Genomic DNA, 13338 nt, shown 5'->3' on the forward strand with positions numbered 1-13338 from the left:
AGAAGGTCTCTTTCTATATGAACCCACAAGGGTACTTCTCTTTGTGCCTTAGATAAAGGGCCAGTGCCAGTTGAGTAACTGCACTTCAAGTTCGATCCTCTGGGTAATCCTCAAGCAAGATAGGGGACCCAGTTGGCACTGCGGCTACAAGCAAACTCCCATCTGCCTACTGATGCCAATCACCTAATCCCTTTGGTCCTCTCTTTATTGTCCTCCTCATCAGCCATTTAGGGAAAGGGGAGGCAAAACATTGCGGCCATCAAGTCTAATCTCCTTTAAAGAGCTCCATTTTCCAACTCCTGTTTCTCTCATTCCTTCTTTCTAAGCAATTCAGAAAGCAAATGTCTTGATTCCAAAGGAAAAGAAACATACTTTTATTTTCGTATTGAGAGTGCCTGGGGACACATAAGCCATGTTTTGTGTCAGACCTCACCTCCAGCAAAAAGTTGTCTTATTGAAAAGTTATTGATGAGCCGAAGATTTGTTTCTTTCTCACAGACCAGTTGGAGGTCTTACCAGTTATCAGAAGCTAGGGTCTGGCTGGTTGAACGGTTAGATGATACAAGATCTGTCTTGTGTTCCAAAACTGAGTGGCTGGAGATTGTTAGTTTGTCTAGAAGCCAGATCGGTAGGTGGGTCTAGTTGGGTGGTTAGTATCGAGATGCTGGCTGCTCCAGAACGTACCTGAATAGCTCTATCATTAGTGATCGTACCAAGAGGCATTTCCAAGTGGAATCGAAAGAGTTTGACTGTGCTACCTGAATGGTTCTGATGAAGACACCACTAGAAATTGCTTGTCTGGAGTCGAAACATCAATACATTTTTATGTTGACTTTAACTGATGTAAACTGTGGCCTGTCAAAGTTGTACTCGAATTTTGAGTCTGTTTCTAAAATCAAGAGCCCATTGTCATCATTATCTGTTCTTTGTACATTTGCGCATTTCTTTCTTTCACAAAACACGATCACTGCACTGTTTTCTGAGCACCTGTTTGATATATATTGAAAAACTGAACAGCGATTGAACAACAGTTTTATAAGCCTGCACATGCTTTCTGCCTAAGAAGCACAGGTGTAGATATTCCTCTGGGGGAACCATAGTTCCGGCTGTAATTAATGTGCACCCAGGTTCCCAGAAATACCAGGTTGCCCGTATTCTGTTTGTAATTTTAAATAAACACTTTGTCACCATTTGGTATATGCTGCCAGTTTGCTACTTCAAGGAGGTTTGACACTGTCTCATGGCTGAATATTGTGAAGTCATTTGACTGACTACAAAGTCTCTTAACACACTCTTCTCTGTTTTTTGGCTTGTGACTGTGCTAGTTACTATGAGAAGCAGTGAATTATCCTCATCCATTTTTAGGTCTCGCCTACGCAGCGCGCAAGCGCTGCTTAGGAGGGGACCTTTAGCCATCGCTCAGGACTTTTGCCTAACCGCGTGCATGTTTTCCATTGGCTTGTATTGCCACTCGTGCACGTTTGGCGTTTCCCTTGCGGGAGCGAGCAGCGGCGCCATCATCTGTGAGCAATCAACGCGGCAGTCACTGCTCGCTCCCGTAAGGTAAACGCCAAACGTGCACGAGTGGCAATAGACAATTGTTGGCGCATGGGTGCGCGTCACTTTAACTTTTGCGGCCGTAAAAAGACAGCTTGTCTTTTAGAGCTTATTTCATTATGTCCCTCTCTCATGTTTTAAAATGCTAACATGCACAGCATCAAGCATAATAAGTGAAATGCAACAGAAAAAACATCGCTGTCATGGATTGCCTAAACGGCTTACAGTCCTTGTTCAGAAATCCATGTGTCTTTGTCTGTAAAATTAGGGACACTATAGGGCCTGACAGGGGCGGTTTCGATTACTACCAGCTCTGAGTCGCGGAGGAACTCGCCCTACTTAAAGCTAGACTCACTGGCATCACCTGAGACTCTACTCCGCACTGCCCCTTCCCGCGAACCCCCTAAACAGCTGGTGGTGTTAGAACCAGACTAGCATAAGGAAGTCTGCCCGGTTCGAAACATACTGTCATCAGTCCGAGCCTATGAACCCACCGCTGAGAAACAACAACTAAATCTTCCTCACGCCAAACCGGGAGGTTCCCGCTGACTTTAAGAGGAACGATCGGCCATAGGTTCATGAGGATTGCATAGCCAATCAGCACATTGAACAGCCTTTCAGCACTTCGGTTGTCTGTATGACGCACTAGGATTGGCTAATGGTGCCCCCAATGCTTCAATTCTAAGTCACCCGACACATTAGCAGAACCTTCCACTCCCTGAATGACCCTCAGAATATGTTCAACAGAGGGATTGGTTGTTATGCGATCCGGAAGAGCTACAATTACGAACAAATTACATCCGTTGGAAGACCATCAAAGGAGTACGGACGTAAGTCTTGAATTCGGGGTAGTCTGTGTAAGTACGGGCAGATGGTCACTGTTCTTGTTTAAGTGCCTGCTTAAACAAGATCGGTAGGCAGCGACCACAATAAGCTTCTGACACCATTCTATCATGAGCACCTCGCAGATGTCATGACTAGTGGGAACACATCGTAGGCATATATCGTTTACTGTCGGGTGATTACAGAGAGTTCATATTTTGAGCACTGGGCTCACTGTTAATTTGTGCTTTTGTGTCAATACCATAGGAAAAATGCACAAAAGGGTTGGATGGCGACCACAAACAGTTAAGTGCCTCAGATTTTCAGTCTCTTTCTATAGGACATACTTCAGCAATGTGCGAGCATATTCGCTTTCTAAAAGAATAGGACTGAAACATTTGTCGTATCCTTGAAAACTGAGTTTTAGGTTGAAGCCAGGACTCCCATAACCCCGAAGTAATCTACTCATCTGCCAAGTGTTGATGACTCCCAGCCTTACATCCTTTATATTTTCATGGAGGATTTAGGACAGCATTATGGAATACTGGAGTTGCCTTGATGAGAAATGTTTTTGATTCTTAAAACCAGTTCCCTTATTTCACCAAATATTAGAACAGTTGAAAGCACGAGGTAAGGTAAACATGACAACCAGAATGACCCAAGCCAAAATAGTTTGTGAACATGGTACACATAGCCACGGTGGACGACTGCATTAGAGTTGGGTCCCGGGAGATTTTACATTGGCTTTAGATGTTAAGCAGGAAAACCTCAATGGGAGGAAGAAGACTGAACGGTGTAGCTCAACTATCCAGAAGATGCAGAAATGTCAGACTTTTTGGACATCTCTATTCTAAACTTAGGGCCACTGTATGTAACAAATTGAACAAAAGGACACTGTACAAACATCCAGAATGCAGATGCCCTTTCTTCATCTGAAGATGAATTGGCAATGAAAGTAGACCTGCATATTTTATGTAATGCAAATTTGTAGACCGCACTGTCACCCAGGAAGGTATCCTGGCTCAGAGTAGGTTTGACTCTAGGCACAACTCAGGCCTAGTGGCACTACTCGAAAAAGCTGGTCTTCAGCTTCTTGCAGAATTGAAGGAATGAGGAGAAGGTTCTTGTGTAGTGGCAAGTCAAACCATGCTTTAAAAGCAATGGAGAAAAAATCTGGAGTGCCAGATCTGCTTTTTCATATGCAGGGGATTTGTGTAAGTAAGAGTCCGGACATGGGATGTGTCTGAATTGTTTGTGAAAGCCGATGTGATTGTTGAGGTAGGCTGTACCAGTGTTATGTAGAGCCTCAAAAATGTGGCTGAGGAGTTTGAATTGTGCTAATTTGTTAATGGGAAATCAGTGGAGCTTCTTCAGATGTGGTGTGATTGTGGCATGGGAGTTTGAGAGTGGATCCAGTCGCCGAGTTCTGAATGGTCTGAAGCATTCTGGTGAGTTTTTTCTTAATCCAGGCAGAGAGGGTGTTCCCATAGTCCAGCTTTCTTGTGATAGGGGTTTGCGTGACGGTTTTCTGTGTACTTGTTGGGAGCCATTTGAAAATCTTCCCCAGCATCTTCAGAGTACGGAAACATGAGGCGGTGACAGCATTGACTTGGGCAGTTAAGTTGAGTTTACTGTCGATGATTCAGAGGTTCTTGGCATGGGTGGTGGGGGTCTGGGGTCGGAGTAATTGCAGAACACTTATAAAGTCCCAAAGCAAGACCTATTGGCTATGCCAATGCTTGTTCTGCTTGCCTAAGTAACCTTTGATGGAGGGCTCATGTTGTCTTGTAGCACAAGTTTCCACAATGCCTTAAAACTGAACAGTGGAGAAGTATTGATGACTATCCGGTGCCAAATTAACGGGGGGCATCAGGAGCGCTGGTCAGAATTGGAACCCCGGGATTCCTGTTCCCGAATGTATTATTACACTTCAAAACGTCAGGTTTGAAAAAAGGCCAGATTGTATTTTAATTAAATCAAAAGCTCCCTTTTACATTGTGAAATCCTAGCCTAATGTTTCTCCTCACTTGACCCAAGACTTTTGTAATTCTATGAAGCAGCCAGCCCAATTGAAATCTTTCTGAGTTAATCAAGTAACTTAGGGAAGTACAGCCAGCTACATAGGCAGTTTTAGAGCATGTCCGGGACCAAGTTTTTATATAATTTGACACACGCTGAAGACGGAGAGAAGAGTCATAGAAGTGTGCCAGATATTTATCAGGAGATTGCCATTGTCCTTAGTCAGATCCCAGGAAATTCTACTCCACTAGCTATGCTTGAAGCCTTGGAGTAACGTTTTGCTAAATTCCGTGCAGTGCTGCTCTCTGATACTGAATGTTAGGCTGTGTTTATGAATTTATTGATGCTTTTTTACTTTTATTGTACTTTTATGTTTGCTTTTGCAAATTGAATAAAGATATTCTGACACAGTGCTGCTCAACCGGTCCTCGGAAGCTTGTTTCCGGTCCAGGGAAGGCATGGCTTGGCAGTTCGGGCTGGACTGTTCCCATGAGGCACAGGGTCAGACTGATTTGTATATGGCCATGTCTGAACTGGGGTGGCAGAGTGGGCTAAAGAACGGTGATGGATTAAACCCAGATCTCTTGACTGGGGGTGAGTGTTTGATTGGTTCAGATGCTCCGTCCATCACCACCCCCTTTTGTACCACAGTGCTGCTCAAGACAGAATTTGTAGGAGCGAGCTTTAATATAATGGTGCTGTGGATGTGGGGGCAACTGTAAAGTAATGTTGAAACAGTGTGCAGCTTTTGGTTCTTTTGACCATTTCAAGATATACATTGTTAAAGATTGATCGGATTTTCTTAGATGGAGAGGGGTGCAGTTGCATATGTAAGGTAGAGGAATGTCATGGGGAAGGTCAGATGGTTTCCTAATAGATTTTGAATTCTGTTGTCAATTTTGCAGTAAGGATAGATTCAACTGAACAAGATTGGACTTGGGCTCTTGAGAGGAACAGCAGGTTTTCACCCTGAGTGTAAACTATGGGAAGAATTCTGCCACAGATAATTATGAATGCCCAGGTGTCTCATAGCCGCGTCTTATCGGGTCCTTATTCTTCAGATCTAGTAATTCAAGATTTGGATACATAGGGCTCTCTGTTTCATGCTACAGAGACAGGGGCTATATAGGAAAGATCGCAGCCCACCTCCCAACCAACTTCTGCAGCAGCACCGTTGGAGCAGATAGACCATCCAAGGACAGGCTCATGTCTGCCCTGATCATCCACACTCAGCCCAAAATTGTGCCCCCCACTGGGCCTCAGGATGAGACTTTGAACCTGCTTTGACCAGCTGGAAAATGTCAACACTTTTCTCCCAGCACTGGAGAACAAGAATTAGCAAAGCCAATAGGTCTCGCTTATGCAAGTGTTATTGGATTTGCCAATATGTTTTAGCCATGTTGCACACCAGTGTGGCTGCCGTTCAGCATGGCTAAATGTTAGTGGAGGAGAGTGGCAGGGAATGGAGTGGCGTAGAGTGGAGAGGAGTGGCGTGGAGTAGAGTGGTGTAGAGTGGAATGGCAAAGAGTGGGTTAGAGTATCATAAAGTGAAGTAGAAAAGGGTGCCATAGAGTGGCACAGTGTCTCTGAGTGGAGTGTCATAGAGTGGAGTAGAGTGACGTTTGAAGTGGCATAAAGTTGTGTAGAATGAAGTGGTGTAGAGTGTCATAGAGTGAAGGGGTGTAGAGTGGAGTGCAGTGCCATAAAGTGGAATGGCATAGAATAAAGTGTCGTGGAGTAGAGTGTCATACAATGGAGTGGCCTAGAGTGCATTGAATAGAGTGGAGTAAAGTGGCATAGAGTGCCGTAAAATGGAGTGGCGTAGACTATCGTATAGCGGTGTGTCGTAGAGAGGAGTAGAGTTTAGTGGCTTGGCGAGGAGCAAGTATTGTAGAGTGGAGTATTGTGGAGTGGAGTAATTTTGTGGATTGGTGTAGAGTAAGTGTTGTAGAGTGGAATCGCGCGGCGTAGAGTGGCACAGATAGGCGTTTCATAGAATGGCACAGAGTGGAGCTGCGTAAAGTGGAGTGGAGTGGAGTGGAGTAGTGTGTTTTAGATTGGAGGTGCATAGAGTGGATTATGAATGGTGTGGTAGCACACTGCCATTACAGCAAACACATTTTCAATTGAAATGATTACGGGTGAGTGGAGTGGCACTCCGCGAAGATCCACGTAGTTAAACAAAAAAAACTCAGTGGAACTCGGGTCCACCCCAGTCCCGCCCCCAATTTAAAAAAAAAGGAGAAAAAAACACCTGTTCTCTGGGCTGCTCTCTTCCTTGCCGTGGTGTCTCCTCCTCGCCACCGTCCTTGTCGCCGGTCGCAAACCCCTACGTTTTGCATCTTGTGTGGACTGCAAGGAGGAGGGGATCCCGGAGACGCCATAGAGCAGGTAAGTGTTTTTTTATTTTTTATTTTGGGCCGTGGCGCATGGGCTAAGGGGCTAACTCCACTCCGCAGAGTCAGAGTTTTGCCTGAACTCTGCGTTCCCAACGGAACGCGGATACGCAAACTCCGCTGGCGGAGCGGAGTTCTCCACCCCGGGGTTGGAAATGATCATTACATTTGCATAGGTGTGCAGTTTTACTGATAAAACTATAGAGTGCACAAACAATAGTGTGTGAAAATCAGCATCACTTAGTGTATTGATTGGTTTTGATCCAATTAAAATATTTGTTTCCACCAGACTTCAGAATTACAAAAAAGTGCTTCATTTGTGCTTTCCCAATTCTGATATATTCTGAAGTATTTGTACTGTTCATTTACAGGTATTTACAGTTTGTTGTGTGCAGCACAAAATAATGAGGCACTCTGCAGAATATGAAGAGCGGCCCATTACCCTCCCGTATTTCAATAAATATTCATTGGTCTTGGGCTGAATGGGGATTCGGAAGGGGCACTGCACGGGGCTGCTGTTACGCCTTTGGGCCATCACCTCCGCCACAGTATTTTATGCAGACGGTTGTTCGTGTACCTGTGTGCACCGTGATTCACGTGTACTGCTGAATCTCGTTCTGGCAAGTATCTCAAATAATCCCCAGTGTGCTCATAGGTCATTTTCCTTATGTCGCTCTTTCTCAGGTGGCCGGCCGCAAGGGTTTCCCGCACGTCATTTACGCCCGCCTCTGGCGCTGGCCCGACCTCCACAAGAACGAGCTGAAGCACGTCAAGTTCTGCCAGTTCGCCTTCGACCTGAAGTACGACAGCGTGTGCGTGAACCCCTTCCACTACGAGAGGGTGGTGTCGCCTGGCATTGGTAAGTGATTCCGCCAGAAAGTGCTCTACCGGACCCTTTACTGTTGTTTTGTATGGCGTACTGCCATTAGTATTAACACTACAATGAGTAACCTTCCCCGTCAGTGCCACCAAGCAAGGCCTAGCGCCCGGGCTCTGTTCACACCCATGAATGACTCTGGGTCTGATTTAGAGTTTGAGGAACGCTGAACAGCTGTCAAGAAAGCAGCCAATCTGTGTCCCCCTGGTTAGAATGTATAGACATTTACACTCTCTAAATAGGCCAGGCGGGACAGCCACCATTTTCTGGCCGGTGACCCGCATTGACCAAACTTTAAACCAGGGCCTTGATGGTAAGCATGGCTTCCACACACAGCTAGGAGAAGACAGTGGGGCTAAGCCGCGAGTGTGTATTTCTACCCATCAGGGACGACAGAGGGAGCCAAGGCTGTTCATCTTCTAATCCTACCCAGCACTGAGGACACACTGACGTGGGGCTGAGTATTTAATTCCTACTCAACACTGAGGAACGTTACCCTTGGCTGTGATTATTTTTTCGTATCCCCATTTGTCTCTTGCTGCCATCTGGGTAGAATTCCATTATGAATGAATGAATGAATGAATGAATTTATATTTGTATAGCGCATGGCTACCCTGAGGCCTCCCAGCACTGAACGCTTGTTTCTGGCGCAGCTACAAGGCTTGTCAGTAAGCAAATAATATTTGTAGGTTGGAAAGAGTCTTTGTCAGGCAATAATTCTTGACATGGCCAGTCCTTTCATGGAAAGGGCTAAATGAGTTCGCCCACATGGTCTTTCTCGAGATATTACGCAGCAAACATCACACGAGTAACATTTTACAATTTGTATCAATAACTCGAATTGAAAGCAACTTTGATAGTTGGGGTCTTCAGTCTTGCATCCATCAGCCAATAGAAAATCCATTCAACAGCTGATCATTAATGTTCATATGTTAGACATATTAACCATTCAAGCATTTACATGCTTTTCCAAATGGTTGCACTCTAAGGTAATATTCCCATTGTCATTTTGTAGGAAATAAATCCAATATTCTTTTTAAAAATCTGATTATGTCTAGAAGACACATTATTCATTGTTTTCTCATTTGAGGCAAACATAGTTGCACAAATCTCTCACAGAATCTGATGTAAAATACTTGAATGATTTTATTCTTTTTAACATAAGAGCACTGCGTATCTAATGAATTAAAATGACTAGATGTTCACTTGACTATTGGATGTAGCAGGTCACGAATATTCAGACTCCATTTAGTCCAATGGGAGACCTAGATACAAACTGAAAATGGTGAATGCAACAGTCTCAAATGATTTGGTCAAAGGTACCATGACAAAGTGCTGTCATGGAGATGACAAAGTTTAGAATTGAAGAGTTGAAGAAAGGATATTTTTTCTTAAACTACATTGATATGTGTCAATATTCTGTTATTACCTGGCAGCCAGGATTCAAAGCATCCCCAGTCTAGATAGCTGCAAGGACATGCTGCCCTGAGGCCCAGAAAAAAAGCCTTTGCTGGAAGCTTTCGCATATTATATGCATTGCATAGCAACAGTAAGGATATCATGGCACAAGATGGTGAATTTATTTATTTATCTATTAACAGCGAGTAACATTTTAAAAAGCCAAAAATGACATTTGCTACGTAGGATAATAGATGAATTGTATGAAGGCTCATAAAATAATATAAGTCTGAGCGGAAATATAAAATGTGCCGATGTTTGGCGAGTAAGAAAACAGGGAAACATACAAACGGAGATTGAAAACAGCAATAAGCAAATTTACATTGTGAGGCCATTTGAGGTAAAACCTCAGTGGCCTTCAAGTTTCAAGAGGTATTTTTTTAGTTAAAAAAAAAAAAGTTCTATCGTGTTGGACCGCTCTGATGTTCAGTGGGAGAGCATTCCAGTTAGTGGGTTCAAGAAGGTGGAAGGAGCGGAATCTGGACACTGCGGGGTGGTTTAGGTAGTGTTAAGGAATGCAGGTAGGTTGGTTTTAAGTTGCTTGAGGTGATATATTGATATAGAGTCACCTCGGGCCACATGTATGACCATTTTGAGAGTTCGCAAATGGCTACTCGGGCCGCTTGCGACCGCTAAGTAGGTCTGTGGCATGTAAAACCTTATTTTGCGAGTCAGTACCTATTACCGAATCGCAAAATAGGGTTTTCGAGTCGATATTAGGAAGGGGCATGCCAAGGACATTCCTTCCTAAGAGCAACTCGCAGAGCCATGTCGCATCTTTTGTGATCAAAATGTGGTTGCAAAACATTTGCATTTTGCTGCCAATGGAAAGTTAGTGTAAACCATTAGCAAATGGGAAGGGGTCCCCAAGGGACCCCTTCCTACTTAGCGAATGTGGTCACAGATATTTTTTAAGAGCAGAGCCTCAGACACTGTTGTACATTCCATTTTCGAGTCGCAAAAAATCCCAATTTGCGACTCGCAAAATGGAATGGTTGTACATCTGTGCCATGCTTATTGTGTCCAGAATTCGTGATGATGCGCTTGCTCAAGAGAGTCTCATAATAACATGAGTGACTTAAATGTTGTTTTTCTTTCACGTTGCAGGTTTGAATATTCAGAGCTCAGGTGAGTCAATCTGTGTGATGTAAGTGATGGCTGAAGTGAGTTTGAGGTCCCAATCTGGAGCTAGGAGTCCAAGAGTCCTCTTGTGCATGGGGTGTTAAGATCCACATGCTGACGAAGCGTAACTTGAGGGTATGAAGTGATCGAACCTAAGTGAAAATCACTGCAAGGTGTGGAGAGTTTCCTTGTTGATTGTCGTTTGTACAAGCAGGTTGGGGGTATGGAAATCCTATGAGGTTGGAGATGCTAGGCTGAAGGTCGAGAAGCTGCTTGTGTTGTAAAGTGTTTTCTCTTTTCCCACTTTTTTAGTGCTGGGTGTTCGTAACACTTGGCTTTGCAATCTGTCCTCCCTGCAGGTCCCCCAACGCACCTGGTGAAAGAAGAGTTTGTACATGACATGCATGACTGTGTGCATCTGGAGTTGCCCTCCATGATGTCCAGGTCTCCTGGCGAGCACGTGCCATCTGTAAAGCACCCACCAAGGATCATGGTACCCTCCGATTCCTACAGACAACCTCTACCTCCATTACAGCTCCCAGAGCATCCCCGAACCCCTTTGAATCTGTATCCCAACATACCCCTCTCGCCTCCTGGTAAGTGTGTTCCTCCACAAATTGATATAGCGAAATGGACACCTTGTAAATTTTCCACTTCTTTGTTCTCTCTTCCATTTCCAAGATGCAGCCCCCTACTTTGCGTGCATCTTCTGCAACCATCTATCAGTATTTTGGAATGGATTTTAATAAACATCGTATTTTACTTTGTAGATTTCATTATTATCCATCCTATTTTGTTCCTTTGGCGACTTGACACTTCATATCACCTTTTTTCTTGTGTCGCAGGTCCTGTAGGGGGACCCGTGACCTCAAGGACGCACAATGAAGGATTACTGCAAATCGCTCCTCCTCACCAGCCGATGGCCCCCACACCACCACCATCCATTCCCAACCTGCAGCCTCAGCAGAATGGATTCCCAGCTCAGTCAAAGCAGCCCTACCACAGTGAGTCCTTTATTGAATGAGATGCTTTCTTGCACAGGGTTTCTTCATGCCTTTGACAAGTTATCATTCAATATAATTTCATTATTTAATATAATGTGTCTGGGTGTATTGTGTTAGATGCCACAGCGACCTGGACGGGCAGCAGCACAGCTGTGTACACACCCAGTGTAGGATCGCAGCAGCAGAATGACCGTGGACAACAACAACCTCCCCTCCACCATCCCAACCACTTCTGTATGTCTAGTATTTGTGATCTTTTCTCCTACTTCTTCCACCCTTCCCTGCATCTTTGTCTGCCACCGCTCCTTATCCGCACCCCGCCCATCTTTGTCACTCACCTGTCCCTCTCTGTCAGGTGTTCTTTCCTTTTTATTTTTCACAAAGTGAACTTTTCAAAGATTTACCTGCAGTGCATTTTTTCTACCATTTAGTTGTTGGGCTTGTTTGGGAGTCTATCATATGCGGAGTCATTTTGCCTTGAGATTACATTGACCGAAGGCCACAGGCCTTATAACATATCCACAATCTTCAGGTTGCATTTTCTGCAGCATATATGTGACGGAATAAGAATATCGTCAAGCATTTTGATAGATCCAGATTAGTCTGACTTTACTATTACTAAGGTGTTTAGCAGCCAGCAGTGGAAAAGCCTCCTATGGAATGACACTTGAGGATTTTTTGGGTGCTTTTTTCCAGGATTTTTAGGAACGTTAACGAAAATCACACTGTTAAGTAGTAGATCACAGTAGTATCAGACTACTAGAAGTAGCCCATAAACCCCATAGAGACTAGGGCGAACATCTGCAACAATGTCTCTAAGGGTATTAATTAAAGGTCAATTTACAAGTAGCACAATTGCTGAGAGTGGAAGGAGAAACCAGGGAGACAACATTTTTTTTATTTGGACAACATAGAATGTAGTTAAGTAAATGCATATATTTGTCATATTTAAGTTCATATATTCAAACATGGGAGGGTAGCACTGCATTTCATTAAATGGCATGTAACCTGTGGGATACTGTGCACAAGTGCTCGTGAAAGGTTGTGACAGCGCAAGTGACACGTGAGGAAGTATCTACAGCGACAAGAAGGGGTGCAACAAAAAACAAGTGATGGTGAGATTTACATAGTTGGGATACCCAAACAGTGAATGATAATATATACAATTTTTTTCAACTGTTTAACCAGAGGAGCCTTTGGGTTTGATATTCTACATGATGTGTTTGTATCACTTTCCTTGGTCAAGGTTAGCCAGAGACCATATATTCCAGAATATATGATCAAATATGATCATATAGTCTGTTCCCCAGTTTAGACCTAAGCATTTAAATTACTGCGTTTTCTGGCACGTTGAATTAGTGCTGACTTTCAAATGAGAGATCAATTTCAGACAAATAATTATAGGTGCATTCCACTTTTAGATTGTTCTTACAAACCGCACCGCAAATGAATGACAAATATGGTTTCGGACTGGGTAGAACGCAACAAGATTGTTATATAGGCATATAGCAGTCCACCATTGTGAGCAGGCTTTTCAAAGTCTGTTATTCTTTGTAATAACACAACAGCAGTTTAAAACAAAGCTTGTTTTCCACCGCTGTGAAGTCACAATGTTCACCTGTCCAGCTAAGTTTAGCAGATTGGAAACAAAAACAAAGCAAACCAAAGACCTTTCTTCTTAATTAAGATTCTACATCATAATAATATTAAAGGCTTATATTTGGAGTGAGGACAAAGCTCATATCAACTTTGAAACATTGATTGTCTTAGGGGTGTGCCAAGGCTGTGTCCTATATATAGATCTATATAACTGGCCTAAATGATACATTAAATTACTAATGGAGAGGAGAATGTGTCCTGCTAACATTGCATGTGGATAATGTTACATTGACAGACACTACAGCAGATTTGTTTTGGTTTCTTCTTAATGCCCGCCACAGTTGCTGCATTAGCAAAGAGCTTGACTCTAATGTCCCAAAATGTAAAACAATGGCTTTCAGACCATAGAAACCCATAGAAACACAAAGGGTTCTACATATTTCTCTATAAGGAGAGATTGAAAATAGTTCATTATTTCAACTAC

The 13338-nt window shown here is 43.6% G+C and overlaps 1 protein-coding gene across 1 annotated transcript in view; it reads left to right on the forward strand.

Annotated features, from left to right (window-relative positions):
• LOC144799617 (mothers against decapentaplegic homolog 4-like) overlaps positions 1-13338 on the forward strand; it is a 285671-nt gene that overhangs the window by 189446 nt on the left and 82887 nt on the right. The window contains exons 3-7 of the mRNA XM_078671029.1: positions 7479-7653; positions 10237-10257; positions 10611-10847; positions 11097-11255; positions 11373-11489. Coding sequence (XP_078527155.1) covers positions 7479-7653; positions 10237-10257; positions 10611-10847; positions 11097-11255; positions 11373-11489 — 709 coding nt within the window. The remainder of the gene's footprint in view (positions 1-7478; positions 7654-10236; positions 10258-10610; positions 10848-11096; positions 11256-11372; positions 11490-13338) is intronic.

Source organism: Lissotriton helveticus, chromosome 12, assembly GCF_964261635.1.
Source record: "Lissotriton helveticus chromosome 12, aLisHel1.1, whole genome shotgun sequence".
NCBI lineage: Eukaryota > Metazoa > Chordata > Amphibia > Caudata > Salamandridae > Lissotriton > Lissotriton helveticus.